This window comes from Calonectris borealis, chromosome Z (genome assembly GCF_964195595.1).
Source record: "Calonectris borealis chromosome Z, bCalBor7.hap1.2, whole genome shotgun sequence".
In the NCBI taxonomy this organism is placed as follows: domain Eukaryota; kingdom Metazoa; phylum Chordata; class Aves; order Procellariiformes; family Procellariidae; genus Calonectris; species Calonectris borealis.
The window spans coordinates 75,612,763-75,638,876 of NC_134352.1; the positions used below are offsets into that span (position 1 = coordinate 75,612,763).

General features: G+C 67.9%; 3 protein-coding genes across 4 annotated transcripts; 1 reads left to right on the forward strand and 2 right to left on the reverse strand.

The window, feature by feature from the left end:
- Positions 1 to 230: 230 nt before the first annotated feature.
- NPR2 (natriuretic peptide receptor 2) lies at positions 231 to 11,988 on the forward strand. Its single transcript, XM_075136632.1, has 22 exons — positions 231 to 963; positions 5,973 to 6,172; positions 6,263 to 6,376; positions 6,665 to 6,800; positions 6,892 to 6,986; positions 7,076 to 7,208; positions 7,322 to 7,406; positions 7,517 to 7,637; positions 8,172 to 8,246; positions 8,405 to 8,482; positions 8,623 to 8,727; positions 8,996 to 9,067; positions 9,144 to 9,303; positions 9,385 to 9,540; positions 9,621 to 9,789; positions 9,902 to 10,048; positions 10,229 to 10,352; positions 10,480 to 10,548; positions 10,634 to 10,808; positions 10,895 to 10,993; positions 11,084 to 11,175; positions 11,316 to 11,988. Exons 1-22 carry the CDS (start codon positions 231 to 233, stop codon positions 11,376 to 11,378), a joined length of 3,201 nt encoding a protein of 1,066 aa, XP_074992733.1. The 3' UTR covers positions 11,379 to 11,988.
- Positions 11,989 to 18,916: 6,928 nt separating this feature from the next.
- LOC142076072 (putative HIT-like protein Synpcc7942_1390) lies at positions 18,917 to 20,395 on the reverse strand. 2 transcript variants are annotated; one of them, XM_075138446.1, is made up of 5 exons: positions 20,311 to 20,395; positions 19,494 to 19,646; positions 19,312 to 19,416; positions 19,159 to 19,231; positions 18,917 to 19,054 (listed from the first exon to the last, which is right to left on the reverse strand). In XM_075138446.1, exons 1-5 carry the CDS (start codon positions 20,377 to 20,379, stop codon positions 18,963 to 18,965), a joined length of 492 nt encoding a protein of 163 aa, XP_074994547.1. In that variant the 5' UTR covers positions 20,380 to 20,395; the 3' UTR covers positions 18,917 to 18,962. The 2 variants fall into 2 exon arrangements, with proteins under 2 accessions (XP_074994547.1, XP_074994546.1); XM_075138445.1 differs by lacking the exon at positions 20,311 to 20,395 and having other exon boundaries at positions 19,494 to 19,801.
- A 252-nt stretch (positions 20,396 to 20,647) lies between these two features.
- TAF1C (TATA-box binding protein associated factor, RNA polymerase I subunit C) lies at positions 20,648 to 25,212 on the reverse strand. The gene is made up of 14 exons (XM_075136281.1): positions 25,062 to 25,212; positions 24,855 to 24,948; positions 24,488 to 24,594; positions 24,300 to 24,395; positions 24,139 to 24,209; positions 23,805 to 24,052; positions 23,620 to 23,730; positions 23,384 to 23,507; positions 23,197 to 23,268; positions 22,938 to 23,073; positions 22,722 to 22,850; positions 22,398 to 22,572; positions 22,135 to 22,272; positions 20,648 to 21,871 (listed from the first exon to the last, which is right to left on the reverse strand). Exons 1-14 carry the CDS (start codon positions 25,191 to 25,193, stop codon positions 20,676 to 20,678), a joined length of 2,829 nt encoding a protein of 942 aa, XP_074992382.1. The 5' UTR covers positions 25,194 to 25,212; the 3' UTR covers positions 20,648 to 20,675.
- Positions 25,213 to 26,114: the final 902 nt, after the last annotated feature.

The window sequence follows — 26,114 nt, forward strand, 5'->3', positions numbered from 1 at the left end:
CCCCATCCCGCTAGCCCCCTCCCCAGCCCCCCTCTCTGGGGGCACACACCCACACCCCCTCCGCGGTGCCGCCCATCCCCGTGCCGTCCGGCCGGGCGGGGAGCGGCGGCAGAGGGCGCTGGCCGGCCCGGGGCGGTGCCGCCCGGGGGAGGGCGCAGGCGGCGGGGCGGGGGCGCGGCGGGGCGCAGGAGCCGCGGGCGGCGGCCGGGGCGGAGGAGCCAGCGCGGCCCATGGCTCCGCGGCTGCCGCTGCTGCTGCTGCTGCTGCCGGCGGCGCTGCTGGTGCCGGCGGCGGCGGGAGGGGGGCGACGGGTGGCGACCCCCGACGGGGCGGTCGCCAACTTGACGGTGGCGGTGGTACTGCCGGAGCGGAACGTGAGCTACGCGTGGGCTTGGCCGCGCGTGGGGCCGGCGCTGAGCCTGGCGCTGGAAGCGCTGGAGCGGGGCGAACCGCCGCTGTTGCCGCGGCCCTTCTCGGTGCGGGTCGAGTTCATGAGCTCGGAGCTGGAGGGCGCTTGCTCCGAGTACGTGGCACCGCTCAACGCCGTGGACCTGAAGCTCTACCACGACCCCGACGTCCTTTTCGGGCCGGGCTGCGTCTACCCCGCCGCTTCCGTGGGGCGCTTCGCCTCGCACTGGCGGCTGCCGCTCATCACCGGCGGGGCGGTGGCGGCCGGCTTCAGCCGCAAACGGGAGCATTACAGCACGACGGTGCGTACCGGGCCCTCGGCCCCTAAACTGGGTGCCTTCGTCTCCCACCTCCACGCCCACTTCAACTGGAGCGCCCGCGCCGTCCTCCTCTACGTGGACCGCAAGACCGACGACCGACCCTACTACTTCACCGTCGAGGGTGTCTACCAGGAGCTGCAGGACGGCAGCAACCTCACCGTGCGCCACCACATCTACTCCCCCGACGAGGGCGGCCCCGACACCGCCGTGCACTTCATCAAGGCCAACGGGCGCGGTGCGTGGGGCGGCGCGGCGTGGGGAGGGGGGGAGGGCGTGGGGTGACCCCACGCGGGACAGGGCTGAGCGCCCGGGGAGGTGGGGGGGGTGTGTGTGAGCGGAGGGGGCTCCCCGCGGGGGAGCCGCGGAGGACTCGGGGAGGGGAAGAGGCAAAGTCCTCCGTGGGGCACAGCAAGAGGCTGAGGATGCGGTGGGACCCATCTGGGGCACAGTGGGGGGACCGGGGTGCGGTGGGACCCATCTGGGGCACAGTGGGGGGACCGGGGTGCGGTGGGACCCGTCTGGAGCACAGTGGGGGGACAGGGGTGCGGTGGGACCCGTCTGGGGCACGGGGGGGGGGACGGACGTGCTGTATGGCACACATAGGGTACAACAAGGGGCTGGGGGTGCGGTAGGTCCTGTCTGGGGTGCAGTGAGGGGTCGGAGGTGCTGTGGAGCACACGTAGGGTACAGCGAGGGGTTGAGGGTGCAGCAGGATCCATCTGGAGCACAGCAAGGGGACGGGAACACAATGGGACCTGTGTAGGGTACAGTGAGGGACTGGGAGCACAATGGGGGGTAGAGCAAGGGGTTGGGGGATCAGTGGGACCTGCCTGGGGCACAGCAAGGTGCCAGCAAGGGGTTAGGGGGCCACTGAGAGCCGTGTAGTGCACTGCGAGGGGCTAGGAGGGCAGTGAGATCCGTGTGGGGCACAGCAAGGGGACGGGGGCACAGCAAGGGGACGGGGACACAGCGGGATCCATGTGGGCGCAGCAACAAGCCAAAGAGACAGTGGCACCTTTGTGGGGCACTGTGAGGGTCTGAGGACCCAGCAGGACCCATGTGGGGTACAACAAGGGGCCAAGGACATGGTGGGACCCATGTGGGGGGCAGCAGGGGGTGGACAGAGTGAAACCCGTGTGGGGCACTGCAAGGGGCCAGGGGCACAGTGGGACCCGTGTGGGGCACAGGGAGGGGCTGGGGCACAGTGGGACCCGTGTGGGGCACAGGGAGGGGCTGGGAGCTCAGTGGGACCTGTGTGGGGCATGAGGATGGGCTGAGGGCATAGTGGGACCCATGTGGGGCACAGGGAGGAGTGGGCAAAGCGGGTTGTACGTAGGGCACAGCGAGGGGTGGGCACATTTTGTCGCAGTGGAGCTGGGGGAGCAGTGGGATGTGCACAGGGAGGTGGATACACAGGGGACAAGGCAGGACCCGAGACCACTGGGCCACTCTGGTGCCAGTGGGGGGGTCCAGGGCAGGGCAGGGGGCCAAGGGGTCCCCCTCCCTGCCGCTCAGCCCCGTCACCCTGTGCTGGGGGAGAGCTGGGGCGGACCCTCACCTTGGTGGCATGCATGGTGTGAGGGGTGATGGGGCCACCCTACCCTCTGTGTTAGCAGGATCAGGGCGTCCCTGGGGGCAGGCGGGACTCAGCCACCTCCTTGGAGGCTGAAGGAGATGGTGTGGACGTGGACGTGGCCGTCTGAAGGGCAGCGCCGGCTGTGGTTACGTGCCCAGAGCAGCCTGGTGCCGACACGCTGCGGTAGCCGTGCCATGCTAGGACAGAGCCCCCCGGCCTGGCACCTGGGTGCCCTGGGCTGTGCCTGTCCCTGCTGTGCCCCGGGGACGGCCTCACCCTGCTGATAGAGGGATAAATCAATTTCGTGCCTTGTGAGCACCCCAGGAGAGCGGCTATATCAGGAGCGGGAGGAAATGGAGAGGCTTATGGAGGCAGCTGGAGAGCAAGGGCAGCCTGATGCTCTTTCATTATTGATGAGCGGGGTGTATCGATCCCGGAGCCAGCCGCGCCGTGATGCTTCTTAATGGATCCTGAGATGCTGTGTCATTAAGAAGGACATCAAGCTGGGATGAGTGGAGCCAGATGGGCCAGCAAGAGACGTGGCCGAGGCTGTGTGGGACCAGGCTGGGGACGTGTGGCTGCGGTGCTTTGGGGTGCTGGACCAGGTTCTCCTGGGACTGAGGCTGGTGGGGCTGGGTCCGTGGGCTTGGCATCCCATGGTGGGCTGCGGGAGCTGACCAGCTTGTGGCTGCCCCTCTCATTTGCTTGGCCAAGGGGCTGGGATGGAGGCTGCCTGGTATGCCGTCACCAGCCGTGGGGTGTGGGTCATCACATGGGACAGGGGCAAAGGACCATGCAGGGAAAAAGGCTAAAATCAGCAATTCCCATCAACATTTCCGGCTTGGTGCCGTAAATCACTCCGATGGGAATCGATCCCTCATGGTGCAGGCAGGGGGTTGTGGCTGCAGGGGGCCGGGGAAGAAGGCCAGGCGTGGGCAGAGACCTGAGGGCCCTCCGAGCCGGGATGTGGGGGGGTCTGGGCCCCTCTGGCCACAGCCCAGAGATGGGGGCAGGGTGTGGGGCTGAGTGCTTGGCCCCTCGGAGATAGGTGCTCAGGGCTGCAACACTGATGTTAAGTGCTTTCCTAACCTGGATGGTGTGGGACAGGGAGTGGGGACCCTGCAAGGCTGTCCCAGGAGTGCCCTCCCCTGCATGGCATGGCATGGAGAGGGAAGCAGGAGCTTCGGCTGCAGCCACATCCATGTCCATGCCCTGCAATGACACTTCTTGGTGTCACCTTCCTTCTCCCAGGTGGTGGGCAAGTGTTTGGTAAACCTTTCCTGGGAAAAGCTGCTTCCCTGCCCCACCGTGTGCCCCCAAAGCTGCCAATGCCCGATGTTCGTAGCTCTAAAGAGCAGGCATGGTGGATGTGGGTGCATCGCTCTGTCCCGTGTATGGCCGCCTTGCACTTGCCATTGCCCCTCTCACCAGGGCCTGGGCGACGTGCAGGGGCCCACGTCTCTCCTGCCACTTGCAAAAGCACTGATATAATTAGAGCTGTGGTTGAGGGAATTAACGGAGCATCTGCCTGCAAAGCCCAGGTCCCCTGCCTGGGGAGATGGCCGATGCTGCTGCTGGGAGGGAAGTGTATTTGTTCCTCACCCCTGCGATCCCCCTGGGTGTTGGACAGCCGCTTGGCCGGGGCAAGGGTCTCTGTGCTGGTGGGGCTTTGCAGGGATTTGCTGCCGGAAACCAGGATTTGCCCTCACTTTAGGGTTATCTTCCATCATGCAGGGGTCATACGGTGTCCTGCCACCCCGTCTGCACACTCGGCGTCCTGCCCGTCCCCCAGGACTGTGCACTCTGCCTCCTGTGTCATGGGCCACCCCCTAAATAAATGCCTGGGTTCCAGTCTTGCAGGACCCCATTTCCCTTGTCCTCGGTGATGCTGAGGCTGCCTTTGGCCATTTGCTGACCCCCAGGGGGGTGCGTGAGCTGGAGGCTGCCAGCCTGAGGCAGTTGCCAGCGTTACAGAGAGCCTCGAGCGTTGAACCTTCCCTTCTGTGCAGCTCCTGCAACCTGTCCCCGGGGAGCCGTCCAGGCGCCATCGATCCCCTTGCTCGGTGGCCTTTGACCAGGCGGGCTTTTGCTGCCGCCGCCGCGGGGGCCGGCTGCCCAGGGTGTCCCACCATCTGCCACCAGCTGTTGTGGCTCCCCAGCCCGTGTGGTGCCGTGGGCTGCCTTTTCCTGGCGCCTGCGATGGGACGGGGAGGGTCCCGTGCTGTGTCCCCGTGGGGGGACTCTCAGCCTCTGCATGCCGGGGAGATGCTGAGCTGCCCATCCTGGCTGAGAAATTTGGGGACGGCACATTTCTGGTACCAGTGAAGTGGGGAAGCCAGGAGTGTTTATTTGAGGTATTGCAGCACTCAAAGGGAAACCATTTCAGACCCTGAAATGGGCTTTTGCTCCTGCGCAGCCCAAACTGCTGTGATTTCCCTCTCCCCTGTGCCCAGGGGCAGCTCCCCACGTTGCTGTGGGTTTCCCGTGCCCAAGGTGGCTGTGCTGGGTTTCTTCTCCCACCCAAGGGCTGCCTTGCTGCCCCGTGGGTGACCGTCAGCCCTGCTGCCTGCATGGCCGAGTGTCCTCCAGCAGCAGGGACCCCATCCCCGGGCGCGGGGCTTCCTTGCTGTCCCCAGCCCTCCCTGCGCTCCGGATCCGTCCCGGGCGCTGGGCCCCAAGTAGAAGGGCTGCGCGCCGGGGCCAGCGCCCGAGCGTGACATTCCTCCAGCACCCGCCGCCGCCGCCTCCTCCGTTGCTCAATCCCGGGTTCCCAGCCAGGCTGGCTGGAGCAGGGGCCCTGGTTTTCCGGGGGGAGGGAGGAGGCAGTGGCAGGATCCTCAGCAAGGGCAAGGAGGGCCCCTTCTCGGGGGGGTTTCGGACACTCTTGGGCACCCATCCTGACGGCCCGTGGTGCCCTGTGCCAGCCCCATGCCGCCCCCATTCAGCACCCAGGTGGGCATCTCATGGGGGCTGCTTGAGCCCCCAGAAGCAAGTGGGGGCACGTGGGGCGGCTGGCCGGGGCCCGGGCACCCCCTTGCCGCGTGGGTCGCACCAGCGAGATGCTCTGTTTCCAATTAGCGCCGGCGGCCGCCGAAGGTGCTGGAATCCGGGAACCTGCGCATTCCTGCCGCACGGCCGGCCGGCCGCGAACCCAAACATGGGTTTGTCTGTTCCCCAGAGGCCTCTGGCGCACGGCCCCGACGCCTCTACCGTCCCCCCCCGGTCCCCTGGCTGGGGCTGGCGGGGAGCAGCCGGAGAGCTGATGCCAGGGACGGCATCCCCTGGGTGGCTTTTGCTGGAGCAGGGTGCGCATGGGTGCTGGAGCAGGGAGTGTAGGGTCTGTGCATGGGGTGTCTGCCTCATATTTTGGAGCAAAGGTTCCCCTGTTCTCTTTTCCCCCTTCAGCCCAAGGTGGCTGATGGGGCAAGAGTGGGTCAGGGCCAGCGAGGGCGGTGGGGCTGAGCAGGCTCTGTGGCCATGGGGCATGAGAAGGCGATGAGCCAAGCACCGCCCCATCCGCTTGCTCCATCCTCCCCGCAGCCGCTGAGCGTGCCCCCGGGGTTGCTCTGCCCCATCACCCCAAGGGAAAGCATCCCACCCCACGCCTGAGCAGGGTGCCCCGGTGCGGGGGGGCATCGTCCCCCTGACGCCCCGCATCTCGCCGGCAGTGGTGTATCTCTGCGGGCCGCCGGAGATGCTGCGGCAGATCATGCAGCTGGCCCAGCGGGAGAACCTCACCAATGGCGACTACGTCTTCTTCTACCTGGATGTCTTCGGGGAGAGCCTGCGGGGCGACTCTGCCCGTGACCCCTTCAAGCCCTGGCAGCAGAGCCCAGGCCAGGACTCGGGGCTGCGCGAGGCTTTCCAGGTGAGCTGCGCCTGCCTGCCTGGGGATGGGGACGGGGACCTCCCTAGCCTGGCCCCGGTGCATGAAGTGGGGTGCTGTGCTCGGTTGCAGATGGTGCTGGTGATCACCTACTACGAGCCCCAAAACCCCGAGTACCAGCACTTCCAAACCCAGCTTATCCTGCGAGCCAAGCAGAAATTTGGGGTGCAGCTCAACTACTCCCTGGTGAGCGAGTCACCTCGTGTGATGGGGCGGTGGGGACCCTCCCCATGGGGCTGTGGCACGTCCCCAGGGTGCAGAGGGTGGGACACGGCCATGGGCAATGCCAGAGGGGCCATCCCCGCAGGGTGGGTGCATGGCCCCAGTGTGAGGCTATGGGTCCGTGGGTGCGAGTGTGGCCCCAGCGTGGGGCTATGGGGCTGTGGGTGGGTGCGTGGCCCCGGTGTGGGGGTCTTGTGGCTGGGGTACCCCCATGCATGTGGCCGCAGGTGCACTGAGGTCCCCTCCCGGCAGATGAACCTGGTGGCGGGGTGTTTCTATGACGGGATGCTGCTGTACGCTATGGTGCTGAACGAGACCCTGCGGGAGGGCGGCTCCAAGAAGAACGCCACCCACATCATCGAGAAGATGCGGGACCGCAAGTTCCAGGGTAAGGGTAGGGTGGGAGCAACCAGGACAGGGGTGCCGTGGGGGCCGTGGGACCTGGTCCCCATCCCACCTGGGTCTCTCTTTTGCCGCAGGGGTGACAGGGCTAGTGAGCATGGACAGCAACAATGACCGGGACACTGACTTCAACCTATGGGCCATGGGCGACCCCGAGAGTGGGCAGTACGAGGTGGGGGCCGGCACCGGGATTCTGCAGGGAGTTGGGGCTGGGGGCTGGGATGCTGGGGGCTGGGGGGGCCTCAGCTCTCTCTGCTGTAGGTGGTGGGACACTACTCAGGTGTGGAGAAGCAGATCCACTGGCTGGGACGACCCATCCCCTGGGTGAAAGGAGCTCCCCCCTTGGACAACCCACCCTGCGTCTTTGACGTGGATGACCCCTCCTGTGATAAAAGTGGGTGTGCTGGGCCCCCACGTCCCTCGGTCCCCAACACCCTTCCCTGTGGGTGCATGGGAACCTGGTACCGTGGCCAGCCAGGCTGCGCTGACACCCCTTCCTGCCAGCAGCCCCCCTCTCCATGCTCGCCATCGTGGCTTTGGGCACGGGCCTCACCTTTGTCATGTTTGGCATCTCCAGCTTCCTCATCTTCAGGTCAGTCAGGGCTGGGGGAGCCTCTGCCTGGGCACTGGGCACCCCTCAGCCTGGCGGTGGGGTGGGCAGGGCGGGGGAATATGGGGGCCTGACCCCAATATGCCCCCCAGGAAGCTGATGCTGGAGAAGGAGCTTGCCAGCATGCTCTGGAGGATCCGCTGGGACGAGCTGCAATTCGGGAGCCCTGACCGGTACCACAAGGCAGCGGGCAGCCGGCTCACCCTGTCCCTGGTGAGAGCTGCCAGTCCCGGCACACCACCCTCCTCCTGCCCCTGCCCTCCTTCCCTCCCAGCACAACCCTCCTCCCTTGTTGATCCCCTACACGGCCCTCCGTCCCCTATAGAGCCACAGCCCCACTGCATCCATCCCCTCCCTCCCTACAAAGCTGTCCATCCCCTATAAAGCCACACTTCATCCATCCCCTGCATGACCCTCCATCCCCTGCAGAGCCATGCTAGATCCATCCCGTACGCAGCCCTGAATCCCCTGCGGAGCACCATACCTCATCAAGCCCCTAAGTGGCCCTCCATCCCATACACAGCCACGCCTTGTCCATCCCCTACAGACCCCTACATCCCCTGCAGCACACCATACTTCACCCTACAGGCTTCACCCTCCCTACAGAGCATGCAGAGCTTGTCTTGAGCCTTCAGAGCTTGTCCTGCACCATTCCCTGGACATCCCTGGGTGTCTCTGCCCTGCTCCGCTGGTGCGTGTCACCCCCCCACCTGGGGTCCCCATCCCTAACCTCCTGCTTCCCCGCAGCGTGGCTCCAGCTATGGCTCCTTGATGACCACCCACGGCAAGTACCAGATCTTCGCCAACACCGGCCACTTCAAGGTCAGTGCGGCAGGTGGGGAGCTGAGCCCTCCCCCGAAACCCCTCAGCCTTGTTGGGGCTGCTCCCCCTTGGCTGCACCCCCACCCTATGGGATGCCAGCATCTTCCTCCCCTTCCCAAATCTGCCCTCTGACCTCTTCCCCCTCCCTGGCACCCCAGGGCAACGTGGTGGCCATCAAGCACATCAACAAGAAGCGAATCGAGCTGACGCGGCAGGTGCTCTTCGAGCTGAAACACGTAGGTTTGGGGGCTAAGCTGGGTTGGGCACCCTGCGTGGGGGTGCAGGGGCCACTCATGGCAGTGGAGGGGGCTGGTGGGACTAGCAGCGCATCCCCCCTCCGACCTCAGCCCCATCTGGGCTCCGCTTCCACCTCCAGATGCGGGACATCCAGTTCAACCACCTGACCCGCTTCATCGGGGCATGCATTGACCCCCCCAACATCTGCATCGTCACCGAGTACTGCCCGCGGGGTAGCCTGCAGGTAGGGGGCCTTGGGGGCACGGGGGGGGTGACACTTAGACACTACAGGTGACCTGGCTGGGCTGGGTGTTGAGGACAGGGCTGTAGATGCTGGTGGCCACCCAAGCCCCACAAGACTTGCAGCAGAGCTGCCCAAGCAGGCGTCAGAGGCCAGTGGAGGGAGGGGGTCGCTGCCATGGAGCTCCCCGCAGCTGGGTGCTCAGTGAGGCTGGTGCTGGTGCCACCATCCCCCGGGTGCTTGGCGGGGTCCACTCAATGTGCTGCCCCAGGATGTCCTGGAGAACGAGAGCATCAACCTGGACTGGATGTTTCGCCACTCTCTCATCAACGACATTGTTAAGGTACCCAAGCGAGGGGCACGAGGGGCTGGGGGAGGTGTCTGAGGGATGCCAGCTTCACTATGTCCATCTGTCCCAGGGAATGGCCTTCCTGCACAACAGCATCATTGGCCACCACGGCAGCCTCAAGTCATCCAACTGCGTGGTGGACAGCCGCTTCGTGCTGAAGATCACCGACTACGGGCTGGCCAGCTTCCGCTCACCCTGCGACGGCGAGGACACGCACGCCCTCTATGCCAGTGAGTGCCCACCGTTGGGGACCAGGGGACCAGGGGGACGGGGTGGCCTTGCCTCACCACCCCATGGCTGTGTCCCACCAGAGAAGCTGTGGACAGCGCCGGAGCTGCTGCAGAAGGGGCGCCTGCCCACCCCGGGCATGCAGAAAGCCGACGTCTACAGCTTCGGCATCATCGTGCAGGAGGTCGCCTTGCGCAACGGCCCCTTCTACATCGAGGGCATGGACCTGAGCCCCAAAGGTGAGGGTAGGGGGCAGGGGAGGGGTGGTCCCATCCCTGCCGGGGAGGTATGGTGCTCACCGTCGGCCACCCCCCTGCAGAGATTGTGCAGAAGGTGCGTAACAGCCAGAAGCCCTTCTTCCGTCCCTCCATCGACATCGGGGTGCACAGCGAGGAGCTGGCGGTGCTGATGGAGCGCTGCTGGGCGCAGGAGCCGGCCGAGCGCCCCGACTTCAGCCAGATCAAGATCTTCATCCGTAGATTCAACAAGTGGGTGACTGGCGAGCAGGGAAGGTGGCCCTGGGCGGGAGTGGGGACAGCCATGGGGGCAGTGGTTGGGGGACACCTCTTCCCGTGGTGCCAGCTGCCTGCACTCCGGCAGGGAGGGCAGCACCAGCATCCTGGACAACCTGCTGTCGCGCATGGAGCAGTACGCCAACAACCTGGAGAAGCTGGTGGAGGAGCGGACGCAGGCTTACCTGGAGGAGAAGCGCAAGGCGGAGAACCTCCTCTACCAGATTCTGCCCCAGTGAGAGGGGGAGAGACGGGAGCGTGTGGATCTGGGGGTTGGCCTGGGGTCTGCGTGCACCTGCTGCCGTGCAAGCATGGGGTCCCTTGCCGGCTCTCCATGCTAGCGTAGGGCAAGGGACGCAGGGGGAACAAGGGGTTTGGGGTGGGAGCCCACCACCATCCCCCCTGTCCTTGCCAGCTCCGTGGCAGAGCAGCTGAAGCGTGGGGAGACGGTGCGGGCTGAGGCTTTCGACAGTGTCACCATCTACTTCAGTGACATCGTGGGCTTCACCGCCCTCTCAGCGGAGAGCACCCCCATGCAGGTGAGAGCCGGGTTTGGGGGACAGCCCCCCGGTGGGACTGGCGGGGGGCCCATACCCTGGCAGTGCCATCCCTGGGGCTGGAGGACATGCCCGCTCTGAGCCCCACACGCACCCTTGCTCCATCCAGGTTGTGACGCTGCTGAACGATCTCTACACTTGCTTCGATGCCATCATCGACAACTTTGATGTCTACAAGGTGAGAGGGGGTGAGCAAGTGCAGCTCCCCAAAGTGAGGTGGGCAGCAAGGAGCCGGGGTGTACTCACTGCCCCTGACCCCGCAGGTGGAGACCATCGGGGATGCCTACATGGTGGTGTCGGGGCTGCCGGTGCGCAACGGGAAGCTGCATGCCCGTGAGATTGTCCGCATGGCTCTGGCCCTCCTCGAGGCCGTCAAAACCTTCAAGATCCGGCACCGGCCCAATGACCAGCTCCGCCTGCGCATTGGTGTACACACCGGTGAGCCCCCGTGCCGGCCGGCACCGCGGCTGGGGGATGCTCGCCTGTCCGCTCTGCAGCAGCCCCGGGCATCTCTGTGCCTGCAGGTCCTGTGTGCGCCGGAGTCGTGGGTCTGAAGATGCCGCGGTACTGCCTCTTCGGGGACACGGTGAACACCGCATCCCGCATGGAGTCCAACGGCCAGGGTGAGCCATGGAGCTGGTGGGTCCGGTGCCACGGGTAATACCCTGCTCCCAGACCCAGCCATGTCCCTTTTGCCCCTCTGTGCCACCCAGCCCTGAAGATCCACGTCTCGTCCACCACCAAGGAAGTCCTGGATGAGTTTGGCTGCTTTGAGCTGGAGCTGCGTGGGGATGTGGAGATGAAGGTGAGGGTGTGGGACCCTGGTGGGGTGCCAGCCCTTCCTGCCGCAGGGGCATGTGATGGGTGGGTGGGTCGGGGCTGGGATGGCACCCAAGGAGCAGTGCCAGGGGTGGGGAGGGTCTCACCACCCCCTCCACTCCCCAGGGCAAGGGGAAGATGCGGACGTACTGGCTGCTGGGTGAGAGGAAAGACTCCAAAGTCATCTGAGCCTGAGAGCAATGGCAGAGCCCCCAAACCTGACGGGACCAGCATGCTTCCCAGCGCCTGGCCCCCCGGGACGCACCGACACCCCCCTGTCACCGCAGCCCCCCACCACCACCACAGCCCCCCTGCTTCAGCAGGGCTTGGGCACGGGAGGCCAGCGGCCACAGCACCCCCCCTTTCCATCGGCACCAGCAAAGCCCACCTCGCCCCACAGCCTCTGCTGGAGGGGGGGGAACTGGCCCCGATCCAGCCCTGGAGGGACCCCGTATCCCCCCACCTTCTGGGATCCTGCCACCCCTGCCCTCTCCCCCGTGGCTCAGCTGGCTCTGAGCCGCTCCCGGGGCCTGGCTGCCCCGCAGGGCACTTCGCCGTCTCTTTTCAGTACCTGGCCCCCAGCAGAAGTTGTGCCCATGTCACCCCCTCCCTGGGCAGGGGGAAACAGGGGCTCCTACCGGGACTGACCCCTTGGCCAGGGCAGGCTTCAATGCCGCGGCTCCCCCCTCCCCAATCTCCGCCTCCCCTGTATATAGCCCCACCGGGTCATGTAAATACCCCCCCTCCCCCAGGTGTAAATATAGGAGTCGCTGCAAACTATTTTGTTGAAATACAAACTTCCCCAAATCCCTCCGTCTCCTGACCTCTGCTTCGCTCTGCCCTGGAGCACCAAGTGGGGTGAGGGGCCAAGGGAGGACCCCAACATCAAGCTCAGCCTGGGCTGGGGACGGCTGCCTGGAGCATCCCAGAGCATTGTACACTGGGGGTCCGGCTGCAGCATGGCGTGGGGGTCCGGGTACGGGGAGCCGGAGCAGGGTGGCTGCAGCGGCGGCTGGCGAGGGCTCGGGGCGGTGCTGGGAAGGCAGGGCTGCCGCGGCAGGGTTTGCTTTGGCGTGAGGGCTGCAATGCGTTCCTCTGAGCTCATGCTCTGGCCGCGCCGCCGCCCGCCTCTTACTGGAACCCACCTGTGCCTGGGGACGGGGACAGGGGCCATGTGTCACCCGCTGTGGGCACCGGGAGAGGGCACGTCCCAGGGGATGGGGCTGTGCAAGGGTCTCTCCCTCCGTGCCCAAGGGAGCAGTGGGCAGCAGTGACTTGCAGAGGGGCTGGAGGGTGTCCCCATGCCTGCACTGCATGGCCTCATGGGGATCGGGATGCCAGGGACACGGTGCTCCCCCTCCAAATGCCCAGCCCGAGGACAGCCCTGGGGTGGCAAGGACGCTGGGACCATCTCTTTATTGCTTGTGGGGCCAGAGCTGGCTGCTCAGGGCGGCACTGGGCAGGGGCTGCTGTAGCTACTTGGTGATGGGAGTGGAGAAGGCTGCATTCCTCCGAAAGGGACTGTCCCCACTGCAGATGCTGGTGACAACCTGGAGGGAAGAGGAGAGGTCCCTGTCAGCAGCCGAGTCCCCCAGGTGCTGGCAGGGCAGGGTGCCGGGGGGCTTACAGGCAGGCTGTGGGCTTGCTCCAGCCAGAAGCTGCAGGGCTGCTCTGTGCAGTAGTTGTGGAGCTGCAGGTGGAAGAAATGTGACAGTGGGCAGGGGGGACGGCATGCCCGGGGGGAACACGGGAGCCTTGCAGGCTCACCGGGGGCTGGTGCAAGCTGGCGGGGGCTGTCCCCTACCTATACCTGGGTGGTGGGCAGTGGTGTGAACTGGCAGCCTCCAGCGCGGTAGTCCTGGTGCGTGGTGGAGACTGACTCCATGGGCACCCGGCGGGGACAGATCTCCTCCAGCATCTCCTTCCTGCAGGCAGAACAGACCCCGCACCCCTCAACTCTGGGGTCCCCCCCAACCCGGGCAGGCACACACAGCAGGGTCCCACTCCTCAGGGGTGGGTGGCACGCAGGGGCGCAGGCTTGCCTGTATTTCTGGTAGAGCATGGACTCCAGCATGGCCTCCCGCTGCCCTGCCGGGGGGAAGGTGCTGTCAGCCCCGCAGCTAAGATCCCCTCGCTGCCTTTTTGGGGGGCACACGACTTGGGGGTGGGGGGGGTCAGCCTCACCTCGCCCCAGCATGAGGGCCCTGTGCGGTGGGCGGTAGGTGTCCTTCGTGGTGGTGCTGTTGGTGGGCCCGGAGAGGAGCTGGTGGATCAGCAGCCCATGGTGGCCATGCCGGTGGGTGAAGCTCTTGCTGCCCGGCTCCTGCCCCGGCACCGAGTCCAAGTGGTTCGTGGCTCTCTGGGGATGGATGGTGGGGGCTGTGGGAAGGGGGCAGGAGCCCACCCTGCAGTTCCCTGTGCCCGCTCCTGACTTTTAGGCTTTTGATAGACCCATGGGGCTCTGGGCAGGGTTGGGAGGTGGAGGTAAGTCACCTACTCTTGCTGAGTGTCTGCAAGTTGGAGGCACTGCCCCATAGCTAAGGCCATGCCACGCAGGCAGGTGCCCAACACAAGCCTGGGAAGCAGCCCCAGAGGCACGAGCTGCAAAAAGCGTGGTCCTTCCAGCTGGCTCCCTGGGAAAGCTGGAGCGGGACCACCTGCGGCTTGGGCAGCGCTGACCTCTCCTGCCTGCCAGGGGTCAGCTGGCCTCGTACGGCTGCCCCTACCCCCTGGGTGCCCAGGCTGCCCCTACAGCTGGGCAGATGCTCTTACAGCACTTGAACAAACCGTGGGGTCTCCAGGCTGTGGCATGGCTTGGCCCATGTTCCCCCCAAGCCTGGCTCACCCAAGCAGGCGTCCCCGCATCCCCGCGACGGGCTGCGACACCCAGCTCCTGCTGCCCCAGCAGCGAGCTCCCGGCTCTCCTCCCAAAGCCTCGCCGTCGCTCCCCACGTGCCTGCCCGTGCCTTTTGTGCTATTGAATTTCATCCCCTTTCCATCCCACTGGGCTCAAGGTCATTCAGGGAGCTGCGGCTTGGCCAAGGGCAGCTATTTAAAGCGAGGGGGCTGCCCAGGAGTGGGGGGCTTCATGGGATCAGCATGTGGGATGCGGTGGGGCAGGTTTTGAGGGGTATTTCCTCTTATGGCCCCCCAGGCAGTTACCTCCTCCTGCCAGTTGTGGATCAAGCAGCTCCCCCGGGGCACGAACCGGCTGGGCTGCTCTGCTGGCGCCTGCAGGGGGGCAGACAGCACCGGCACCACGATGGGGGGCACCTCGCCAGGGCAAGTTCCCCAATTTCCAGGGCAGTGTGGCAGTTCGACCGCGCAGGGATCCTCCCCAGCCTCAGCGGGTGGCACCATGCTGGGCATGGCTGGCAGGGCCTCAGTGGGCAGCTCGGCCGTGGCCAACAGCATCTCCTGGGACACCTCGGCCGTGGCCGACATCTCCTGGGGCACCTCGGTTGTGGCCATCAGTGTCTCCCTGTGGCACGGGGGCTTCTCCACAGACACCTCAGGCAGGAGGCCGTCACTCTGGACCCTGACCACACACGGTGGCCTCTCCCCAGGGCACATGGGAGGCTCGTGGTCCATCAGAGCCACCCTGCAGGTGGGGACAGTCCCTGAGGAAACTTGGTGGGGTGCATCCTTCAGTCCTGCCTTGCCCGCCATGTCCCCAGCCCCCATCAGCATGGGCAGGGCCCTGAGGACGGGGACCCCAGGTCCTCTGCGGTATCACCCCCACCCCGGGGCAGGGGACAAGGGACTCCTCTCCCTTTGGGGGATGGAAACAGTGCCTGCTGCTGGCTCTGCGCTCGGGGGGTCTCCCCCTCCATAACTGCCCTCTCCCCCCTTATTCCCCCACTCCCCCAGCAGCGTCCCCCGCAGTGTCCCCAGTCCAGGCTCTACCCCCCAGTGCCCCCCCCGCACTGTGCCCCCTCCCGGGGCTCTGCACCCCCCAGCACCCCCTGCCTGGGCTCTGTCCCCTAACTCCTCGCCAGGAGCGACCCCCCCATAAGCCATGCCCTCGACCCCGCCATCTTCTAATGCCCCCTGTCCCCTTAATGCTCCTCAGGCCCTGCCCCCAACCCACCCAGGCCCTTGCCACCTAAATGTCTCCCTCGGGGGTCACCCTAAGGCCATTAATGCCCCCTCCCCCGGTGCCCCCGGCGCGGGCCCACCCTCGGGGGGTCTCGGCCCCCCGCCGCCGCCCTCCCGGCTCCATGGCGCCTGCGCGGGCTGAAACTGCTCCGTCACCATGGAGACGGTAAACACCGCCCGCAGCCGCAAGCTCATTGGTGGCGCCGGGTGCGTACGCACCTCCCATTGGCGGAGAGACTGAAGGAGGGGCAGGGCCCACAGGGGGCGGGGACAAGGGGCAGGGTTAGAGTGGGGCGGGCCAGAGGGCGTGGCCAGGGCGAGGGGCGCGACCGGGGTAAGTGGGTGTGGCCGGGGCAGGAAGGGGTGAAGGAGCATGGCGGGCCCCGGGCTGCGCTCCAGGAGCGGGGATTGTCCCCTGCCCCGGGGGTCCGTGTCTCCCTGCCCCGGGCCGCCCCGGTGCCTTGGGGCCGCCACCAGCAGGAGCCGGTGAGGAGCCCTGGGCCCAGCCAGAGCTGGCAGGGCCTGCCCTGGGTGCAGGGGTGGCCCCAGAGGCCCTCGGGGCGCGGGGGGACGGGTGGGCGCCGTGCCCGGGCAGGGACAGCTCGGCCCCGCCGGGGCAGCCGGAGGGACGTGCCCCACACTGGGCGCCTGGGGACACGCTGCTCCCCGTGACTTGACCCAAGTGACCTCCCCCACCGCCATTTGGGCCTGGCCCTGGGGCGCACCCGTCGGCCCCAGGGACCCACGGCTGGCCCAGGGTGACGGGGCGGGACGTGCCCGGCGCCTGGCTGGGCACAGCTGGTCCCCCGCAGGCGTGGAGCAGCTCCCCTCGCCGCCAGCCCTCGCTGGGCCCCCGGCCCCCATCCCCGCGGAGGCCGGGCAGAAGAAGGGCCCTTTGATAGCACGCGGCGGGCTCCGGCGCGAGGGCTGTTATTCCAGCGCTCTGCGGTGTGTGCCGCCGGGGCCACCGTGCGCTCGGCGCTGGGGCCTCTGTTTTTCCTGGCCGGGGACGTGCTTGGCCCCTCCGGCCTCGGCCGGCCGGGGCCCCCAGCGGGGACCGTTCCTCCCTCCGGGCGCTCGGCCCCGTGCCAAGCAGGGGCTCCTCCGAGCCCATCTGCCGCGCAGCTGCGGGGAGGAGGGAGAGACGTGCTCCGGAGCTCAGGCTCGGCAAACGGACCCCCCCCATGCTGGGGCCGCACCAGCCCTGCTGCCACTCGAGGTGGGTGCCTGGGTGCCCCGAGGGCTGGGTGCTTGCTGCTGGTCGTGCCCCCATGCTCGGCCCCAGGCCCAGGGCTGGCCCCTGAGGTGCACCCGTACCCTCATGCTGGGGGGTAGCAGCCTGGTGGCAACCCTGACCCAGTTTGCACCCCAGGGTGCTCTTCCCAGGAGTGTCCCCGGATTCCCCACCAGACACGCGTGGGCTTGTCCCTGGGGCAGCCAAAAGCCTGGCCAGGCAGCATGGGTGCCTGGGGGACGCTGAAGGGACACTAAAGGCACCATAGTACAGTGTGGGACAGGGACCCTGGCGATGCCAGCCCGGGGGTGTGCGCTCACTGTGGGGCAAACCACTCTCGGGTGGCATATGGGGCATGGCCGTGCGGCTCCGCCCTGGCAGCATCACCGTGGGGCAGCAGCCTTGGAGCTGCTGGAGCACATCTGGCTGCCTCTCACGGGCTGACACATCCCCCGCCGCCCCCCCTGCCCAGCTCTTTTGGGAACTTGCGTCATTTGTGATAGTCTTCGGCTGAGGAACGAAAACAGCCGTTGGCCCCCAGCCCAGCCCCATGGGGCTGTGACCACTGTGCTGCCCCGGGGCTGCTCCAGGACTGACAAAATAAACCTGGCGCAAGAGGAAACACGATTGCAGGCGTCCGTCCCCTGACCTCACGTGCCAACACTCGCCCTCCGCCGGGCACGGCATCCCTGGGCGGCTGCTCCGGGTGAGCCCTGGGGGATGATGCACTGGGGATCCCTGGCCCCTCTTTGGAGTCCTTGCCTCCCCAGGGACCCCCAGCCCCTCTTTGGGGTCCCCAGCCCCGAGACAGGGCTGTCCCATATCCAAGAGTTACCCCAGCCCGTGCTGAGGCTCGAGCAAGTCTCGGAGGCAGGAAGCAGCAGCATCCAACATTTTTAAGGTTCATTTGCACCCCGAAAACATTCCCCATGCTATACTGGGTGTGTGTGTGTGGGGGGGGAAGCGACCAGGCTCTGCCACAGCCGCACGCTGCTCCCGGGGGGCCCCCGCCGCCAGCGCCACCGAGCCGGAGGCTGAACAGAGCCGCCATTCTCCCCGGCGGGCTGCGGTCCCCTGCGCGGCTGGCGGGGGCCCAGGCGGCCCCGCCGGCGGTGCCAGGTGGGCCGTGCGCCGCGCCAGCACCGGCCCCCGCCGCTAAATATAGCCACGGCGCCCGGCCGCGGCCCAGCGCGCGGCGGGAGCGGGAGGCGCGGGGCAGGGAGCACGCGGGCGGCTGCGCGCTGGCGGTGAGCGAGCGGCCTGCTGCGCACGTCGGCGGCCCGGCGCTGGCGGCGAGCGCGCGGCGGCTGCGTGCGAGCCCCCATGCGTGTCCACCCCTCACGGGGTGGACATGGCCACGTGCAGGCACGTGTCTGCAGTCAACGTGTGTAAACACGTCTGTGAGCGCTGCTGTGTCCGTATGGTGCTGCCTGTGTTTTGCATGCATGGGGGGGGTCTGCGGCGTGCAACACAATGTGTTTCACACAGTGGCGCATGCACGGGGGTCTGGGGTGTGCAGCACAATGCAGGCACAGGGGTCTGGTGTGCACAACACTGTTTTCTACAGCGGTGCATGCACAGGTGGTCTGGGATGTGCAGTGCAATGTGTTTTGCATGGGGGTCTGCTGCGCACAATGCAGCTTTTGCACAGTGGTGCAAGCACAGGGAGGGCTGGGGTGCACAGCGCAGTGAGTTTTGCACAGTGGTGCATGCACAAGCGGCATGCAGCGGTACAGTGATGTGTGTATATGTGCAGGGGGCAGCACGCCCACCACGCTGCCCGTCCCACACTGCCCATAGCTCATGGCTTGAACCAGCTGGGAGCTCCCAGCGAGGGCCCTCTGGGGTGGGGAGGAGTAAATGTGCAATTACCGCTTTTAGTTCAATTTAGTGCAATTAGCTCGCTTTTGCAAGGCAGAGAAGCATCAGTGCCCAGCATGGGGCTCTGGCAGCAATACGGGGGTGCTTGGGGGGCACCCAGGGGCAGGTTGGGGGGCATACAGCAGTGCTGGGGCTGTGGCATAGCAGTGGGGCTGGGTGGGCAGCCCAGGGCATGGGTGGCTGCTGGCACCCTGGGATGTTCCCCAGCTCGGGGACACCCTTGCGGTATCCAGTCTGTTCCCCCCCTGCCCAGCACCAGCATGTGGTGGGATATGGGCACCCCCCAAAAACCTCTTGCTCCACCTAGAGGGCTCCAGAGCATCTCCAGTGCAGGCAGGTTGGGATATGGGGAGCCCAGACCCCCCCTCCAAGAAGCAGGGCACCAAGTCCCACCCACATCCCCACCCCGGGTCCTGCTGACCTGTCCTCGCTGCTGTGACACCCGAGGCCACCCCTGCCAAGGCCAGCCACCCCCACCCCCAGGAGGGCCACCCCAACACAGAGCCACCAAAGCCACCGCCAAGGAGAGGCTTTATTGAGGGGTGGTGGGTAGGGGAGGCTCAGCCAGGGGGCCAACCCAGCTGCCGCCCCCCCAGCACGTGGAGGTGCAGGTGGTAGACGGACTGGGCGCCATGCTTCCCATCGTTGATCACTGCCAGGAGAGGGACAGGGGTCAGGCCACCCTCACAGTAGGCCACCCCCCAGGACCTCCGGTGAGGGTCCTGCCCCATGGCACGGTGGGGGACACCAACTCACCGAGGCGGTAGCCGTCAGCCAGCCCCTCTGCCTGCGCCGTGCGTGCCGCCACCACCAGCAAGTGCCCCAGGAGCTGCGGGGGGGGGGAGCGGGAGGGTCAGCGCTGTGCGTGTGTCCCCCCCTTAATGTCCCAGGGACCCCCCCCCCACTCACCTCGGTGTCCTGGGGACCCACGTGGCTGATCCGGGGGATGGGGCGCTTGGGGATCACCAGGAAGTGGACGGGGGCTTGGGGAGCCACGTCGCGGAAGACCAGACACTGCCGGGGGGAGCAGGGTGAGCCCCGCACCCATGGGCGCTGCCCCCCCAACCCCGCTGGGGACACGCGCCCGCTACCTTGTCATCTTCATAGAGGATGGTGGCAGGCACGCTGCGGGTGATGATCTTGCTGAAGATGGTGGGCTGCCCACCCGCCTCCTCGCCGGCTGCCGCTGCCTGCCGCGCCTTGCCCACCTCCCCGTCCTGCCCGCCGGACGCCATCACGCATCGCTGGGGCAGAGGGGCACAGGGGGCCTTATGGCCTGGGCCACCCAGGGATGGGGACCCCACAGCCTGGGGTGGCCGGGGCACATGGGGGGGACACGCATGCATGGGTGACAGGGGGTGCGCATGGGGATGATGTGGGTTGCAGATGGGGGTGGTGGGGGACGCAGTTGGGGGTGACAGGGGTACACATGGGGGGATGCGCATGGGGGGGCACATGGGGGTGATGAGGTGCACGCTGGGGTGATGGGTTTGCATGTGGGGGTGATTGCGGTGATGCATGTGGGGGTGCACGCAGTGGTGACAGGGGTGATGTACGCGGGGGTGATGGGGGGGGTGCACGCGGGGAGCGATGGGATGCATATCGGGGTACCTGGGGGTGCACGCGGGGGTGATGGGGGGTGCACCAGGGGGGGATGCCCGTGAGGGTGACAGGGGGATGCACAGGGGGGTGATGGGGGTGCACACGGGTGCCCCAAGGCCCCGTGCCATGGCGTGTAGGTGCGCACGGCGGAGCTCACGCCCGCCGCGGACCTTGCCCGGGGGTGGGAGCAGCGGCGAGCGTGGCGTAGGGCGAAGGCCCGGCCCGGCCGGGCCCGGCCACCGTCTCCCCGCCCCGCCTCGCCTCCGGTCCCCCACCCCCACGCGTGTCGCCCGCCCCCGCGCCCACCTGCCCCGCGCGCAGCGCGCCCCGCGCCGGCCACCCGCGCGCTAGTCCCCGCGCCAGCATCGCCGCCATGGCCGCCGCGCCGGCCCCGCCCCACCGCCCCATTGGCTCCCGCTCCCGTCGCTCCCGCCCCTGACCCCACCCCAGCTCCTTAAAGCGCCCGCGCTCCCCTGCGCCCACGCGTGACACGCGGCCGGCACCGTCGGGCGCTCTGCAGGTACCGGCCCGCGAAGCCCCCGCCGGAGAGGCTCCCGCCCGACTCCCCCCGCAGCCCACGAGTGGGTGCCGTGACCACGCGTGGCGGCGCAGCCCCCTCCCCCCTAAGGACGGCGGGACGGAGGCTGTGCCAGGCGGGGTTTATTGGGTGCTCAGAAACCCATGCGTGGGCGCTTGCGGCGGGGCTGGGAGGCGGAGGAGAGCTGGCTCTGGGAGGCGGAGGAGAGCTGGCTCTGGGAGGAGGGGATGCAGAGCTGGCTGGCCGGGCTGCCGGGGGGCTCCGTGGGCTCGGGGGGGCCCTCGGCCCACACCGCCAGATAGTCCCGGAGCGTCTTCCGCCGCTCCTTGGGGATGCCGCGGCAGCGCAGGCTCTGGGAGGAGAGCAGGGCTTCGTCCGGCGCCGGTGATGCCGGGGGGCTGCCACCCGGCGGGGAGCCCTCCCCGGGGAGCACGGGTGGGCGGCTGGGGGAGACCGGCGGAGGGGCCGCATCGCTCACCTCCGACAGCTCGGACTGGTAGGTGAGGGAGGAGGTGAAGCTGGCCGAAAGGCTGCGCCGGCCACGGGCTCGTTTCTGCCGCCGCCGCCGCTCCCGCAGCGCCCGCTGCTTCTGCGCCATGTTGAAGCTCGACCTCTCCTCCCACCACTGCCACCAGTCCCCAGACCAGGCTGCCGTCAGACGGGCGCTCAGGGGGTCTGGACCCCACGCTGGCTCCAAGGTCTGCAGTAGGGCAGGGGGTTGGGGGCCCGGGGGGTCCCAGCGCTGGATGCGGCCCCCTTCCCGCATGGCCTGGCGCAGCCGCTGGCGTGCCTGCCAGTGCAGGGTGCTGGGGCCCGCCGGTGCCTCCAGCTCTTTGCGGGTGAAGAGGCGCTTCTGGCTGAGGGTGGGGGGCCAGGCCTGCCGGGGGGGCTCCCTGCAGACCTTGTAAAGAGCCTTCAGCCAGCGGCGGTACCGCAGGGCTGCGGCTGGGCTGGGCACTGCCAGGGAGGGCTGGGGGCTGGCACAGGGCTCCTGGGTGAGTTCAGCTTCCTCTGGGACTGCTGGTGTGCCTGCATCCTCCTCCTCCTCCTCATTGATAATCACCTCCAGGTTGGACAAGTAGAAGGTTTGCTCTTCCTCCTCCTCCTCTTCTTCTTCTTCCTCGCTGCCCAAGCCTGGTGGGCTGCTGGCTGGAGCCTCGAAGAGAGGGGAAGAGCCGGGGGCTGCCGGGGCCTCGTCCCCTGAGGTGGGTGCAGGGGGTTGCACCGCCTCGTGGGTCAGCCTCTGGCAGAAGACATCTCCAGCCTCGGAGAGCTGGAAAACCAGCAGGGACTCCCGCGGCCCGTCCTCCCACAGCGCAGCAGCCAGCCCTGCGGGGACAGGGGGGACACTGCCACCGGGGTTCCGGCCCTGGGGCCTGGTCAGCAGTGGGGGCTGCCTCCACCCTTCTACAGGTGCCCTCACTGCTGACTCCTGCCCTCCGGGTCCTTTTCCAGATCATTAATCTCTTGCACGGGGTTGTTCAGGGCTTTGCTTTTGCTTTTTCAACCCCCACCCTGCCCAGGGCACAGTGTGGGCTGTACCCCCCCTCCCGCCCATGACCTGCACCCCGGGGTGGCGTGGGGACACCCACCAGCAGCCGGGGCACCGAGGCGCTGCTGGAGCAGGCGGTGGCGGTGTGGGAGCTGGGCGGGCAGGTGCTGCAGGCAGCCGGCGATGCTGTGCAGCTTCTGTGGAGGCCCTACCAGCTGGCAGGCCGACCGGCTGCCCCCTGCGGAAGGACATGCCAAAAATTAGCTGGTGAGCACTGATGCTGGGACAGCAGCCTCCTCGCCGCTGGGACACAGGCACGGAGGAGACCCAGCCCCGCAGCATCCCCGGAGCCCTGTTTCTCACCCCGGTATTGCAGCAGCATCAGCTCCTGGGTGCGGGATGCGCCAAGCAGCACCTTATGGCTCCTCCCAGGGCCCCCTGGCGTCAGGTGGGCAAAGAGAGGGGGGGCCTTCATCATGTGCGCCCACTTCAGCACGGGCACCAGCGGCAACCGCTCGTCCAGCACGTACACGGAGAACTGGGACAGGAGGCATGGCTCAGGGGGGCTCAGCGCAACATGCCGTGGCAGCCCCCCTCAGCTGGGTGATCCCCCTGCCCTACGGGCACTGGTAGCCAGGGCTGTAGCAGGGTGTCCCCCCCTGCCCCTCCAGGTGTGGTGGGACTCACCTGGGTGGTGACAAGGTGCTGGGAGGGGTGAGCCCTGCCCAGGTACAGGGGCAGCACCACACGCTCGCCCTGCTGGCAGCCGGCTTCCTCACCCACCTTGAACAGGTCGAAGTGGCATCTCTCGGGGGCCTGCAGCAGCAGAGCGGGGTGCCGTCAGCACCCCGAGCTGGGGAACCCTCTCCCTTGCCCGCCCCGTGCCCACCCTCCCGGGCTCACCCGGGTGTCCAGGCACTGCAGGCCAGTGCGGTCGGCACAGCTCAGCACCCGCGGGTGGGCGGTGAAGTCGCTCCAGCGCCAAGGCGAATGGTCCCGAAAAAACATGGTCTGGGGGTCGTGGCGGAGCCGCTGCAGCCTGTGGGGATAATGCAGCGCCGGCACAGGGCAGAGCTGCCCCTCTCGCTTGGGTTCCCCCACAGCCCCCTGAGACCTGGGGGTCTGCGTGAGCCCCCTCCCAGCCCCGAGTGCCCCATCTCACCCGGTTTCGATGCTCCAGAGGTAGACGGCTCCACTCTGGGTGCAGACGGCCAGCTCGCCGGGGAGGTGAGGGCTGTAGGATGGGGAGCACGGCATCACCGTGGGGGAGAGAGCATCCGCCACAGCCGGGAGGGCAGCAGAGGCAGCAGAGCCCCCTCCTCGCAAAGCTGCGTTCCCCCAGTGCCTACCTGACGGTGAGGCAGGACGCGGGCACGCCGGTGCGGATGACCTGCAGTGGGGTGGGGGCCGCCCCCGTCCTGCCTGGCACCCTCCAAACGCCGCAGTAATAGTCTGAGCGGACGCCAACAAAATCTGGCAGAGGACAGGAGGCGGCACATGAAATGGCAGCATCCCGGGGGCTCCCTGTCACCCCCCCAGCCCACGCGCTGCTCTGCCTGGGGTACAGATCCTGGGGCTGGCTCACCTTCCCCATCCACCCGGGCGGCAGCCACTTGCCGGATGCGCCCATTGAGCTCAAACTGCGCCGGGGAGCCCCGGGCGCGGGGCAGCTCCTCCAGCACCACATCCTGGAAATCTGGGGTGCTGGCTAAGGGCGGTGCAACACAATCCCCCGTTCCCTCCCTGGAGACACCCCGTGGGGAAGGATACAGAGGTGGTTCATGGCCTGCCCTCCGGGGTACACCAGGCGGCCCGTGCATGCCCCCACATCTTCGGGGGGCAGCCAGGCCAACGCCCCCGCCGTGGGGCTGTCATCGAAGAGCAGGCCAGCCCACTGCAGCAGCAGCTCCTCGTGCACGCAGTCCGCCAGCAGCCCCAGTGGCACCTCGAAGAGCCAGTCGCGGCAGAGGTGGGAGAACCAGCGCAGGCGGGAGGCGAGGTGCTGCCGGGGGCAGCCGCTGCGGGGTACAGACGGTGTCAGGTGGCGGGAGAGAGCAGGAACTCTGCCAGCCCTCTCCAGGGCAGGGGACATGGGGATGCTTACCGCCTGGCCTCCAGACGGTCGATTTCCTCCATCAGAGCTGTCATCCGGATGGTGCTGTCCCGGGCCTGTCTCTGCAGGGAGGAGAAAGGGCAGAGGCTGGGGCTGGCAGCTGCAAGGGGAGGGGTGGGGGACAGTGTTGCCACCCCCGGACGGACACTGACCCTCAGCTTGGAGTTGCCCAGGTAGAAGTTCTTGTGCAGCAGCTGCCCCAGGGAGCCAAATGCATCTTCCGGGTGATCCACAAAGAAGTGGCCCAGCTGGGCAGGAAGGACAGAGAGGGGTTGGGACGTGCAGGGATGCTGCGCCATCCCCCCATGCCCTCAGCCATTCACGGCGCCCCAAGCCCTACCTGCTTGGTGAAGTCCAGGGCGGCTCCGGACTTGCCTGCCCGGAGCTTCCTGCGCAGGACGCCACGGTAGAGAATGTCCTGAGGTGCCAGCAAGGGGACCCAGCAGCCTGTGGGGAAAGGGCAGGGGCCGGCCGGTAGCATGCAAGTACAGTGACACCGCTGCAGCACTGCAGGGCAATGGCTCGCCCGTCCCCGCTCCCTCCTGTGCGAGCACCCCCGGGGAGAGCTGCTAAAGCTCCCCGTGCCAGCGCGGCAGAGCCATCGGGGATCCCGAGTCGCAGGGCAGCTCGGCGTGGGGGTGCAGAGGTGGATGGGGATGTCCCATCCCCCTCTCTGGAACCCCCCTCCCACCCCCCGCGGCCCTCACTCGCGTTGGGAGGCAGGAAGGGCACGGCGGCAGCGTCAGCGGGTTCCCAGCTCTCGCCCGTCCCGCCGCGGCGGGGCACGAACGCCGTCTCGGCCTGCAGGGAAAGGAGGTGGGAGATGAGAGCGGCCCGGCCCGACCCCCACCGAGCTCCCCCGGCCCGGCCCGACCCCCCGGGCCCGGGCAGGGCGGGCTGCGCCGCGGCATCACCTGGCGGCGGCCGGTGCCGGCCTCCAGCACCTGCCCGTGCTCGCCCCAGCCGGCGGCCGGAGCGGGACCCCCCTCCTCCCGAGGCGGGCCGGCGCCGAAGTAGGAGGGGAAGAGAGCGGCGGGGAACTCCATGGCCCCGGGAGGCGCCGGGAGCGGGAGCGGGGCACAGGGGGCGGGCGGGGCGGGGCTGGGCCGGGGGTCCCGGCCGGTGCCCGCGCGGCAACACGGCGCCTCCAGCGGAAGTGGCGTCACGCTGCTGGCGCCGCGCACCAATCAGCGCCCGGAATTGGAACGGGACCAGAGCGGCGCCGGCGGCAAGCCCGAAGCTGAGTATTACCGCCCCCTGGCGGTCGGAGGGAGCAAACGCGCCTCCGCCGCCGGGAGCCGGGGGAGCGGTGGGGACGGGACGGGACCGGAGCGGTGAGGACCGGGCTGGACCAGGACCGGCACTGGGGGAGCCATCGGGACCGGGCCACACCGGGGGCCGGGCCGGGTGCGGGCATTGTCCCCCCCTCGTCGCCCGGTCCCGCCGTGGGTACACCTCGTCCTCCGTGGCCAGCCTGGCCCCGGTGCTGCGTGGCCGGAGCCACCCGGTCAGGGCGCCCTGGGTTGGCGAGGAACCGCCGTGACCGTGACTTGTGACGCAAGGGACTGCCGTGCCCCGGGGGGCGGGAGGGTGCCTGGGGGCTGCACGGCCGTGGGGCACCCCACGTCGCTGGGGGATGTAGGGCCGCGGGGCCATGGAGCCTCGGGGGATGTAGGACTGTTCCAGCCGCCCCTGCCCTTCCCGTGTGACCGGCTTCGTCCCGGGGACCCCCACCCCGTCCCGGCTCCGGTCCTCTTCCTCCCCCCGGGGCGGCTGCAGGCTCACCCTGAGGGTCCCGCCTGGCCCAGCACCCCCACGGGTACCCACACCCACTGGTGTCGCTCACAGGGGACGGGTCTTTGTCCCACGGAGCTCTGGTGGGACCCTGGAGCCTTTGGGGAGTATCCTGGGGGGGACAGGCTCCCCTGCCCCCTTCCCAGGGACAGCAGGACCAGGTTGCTCCTGGA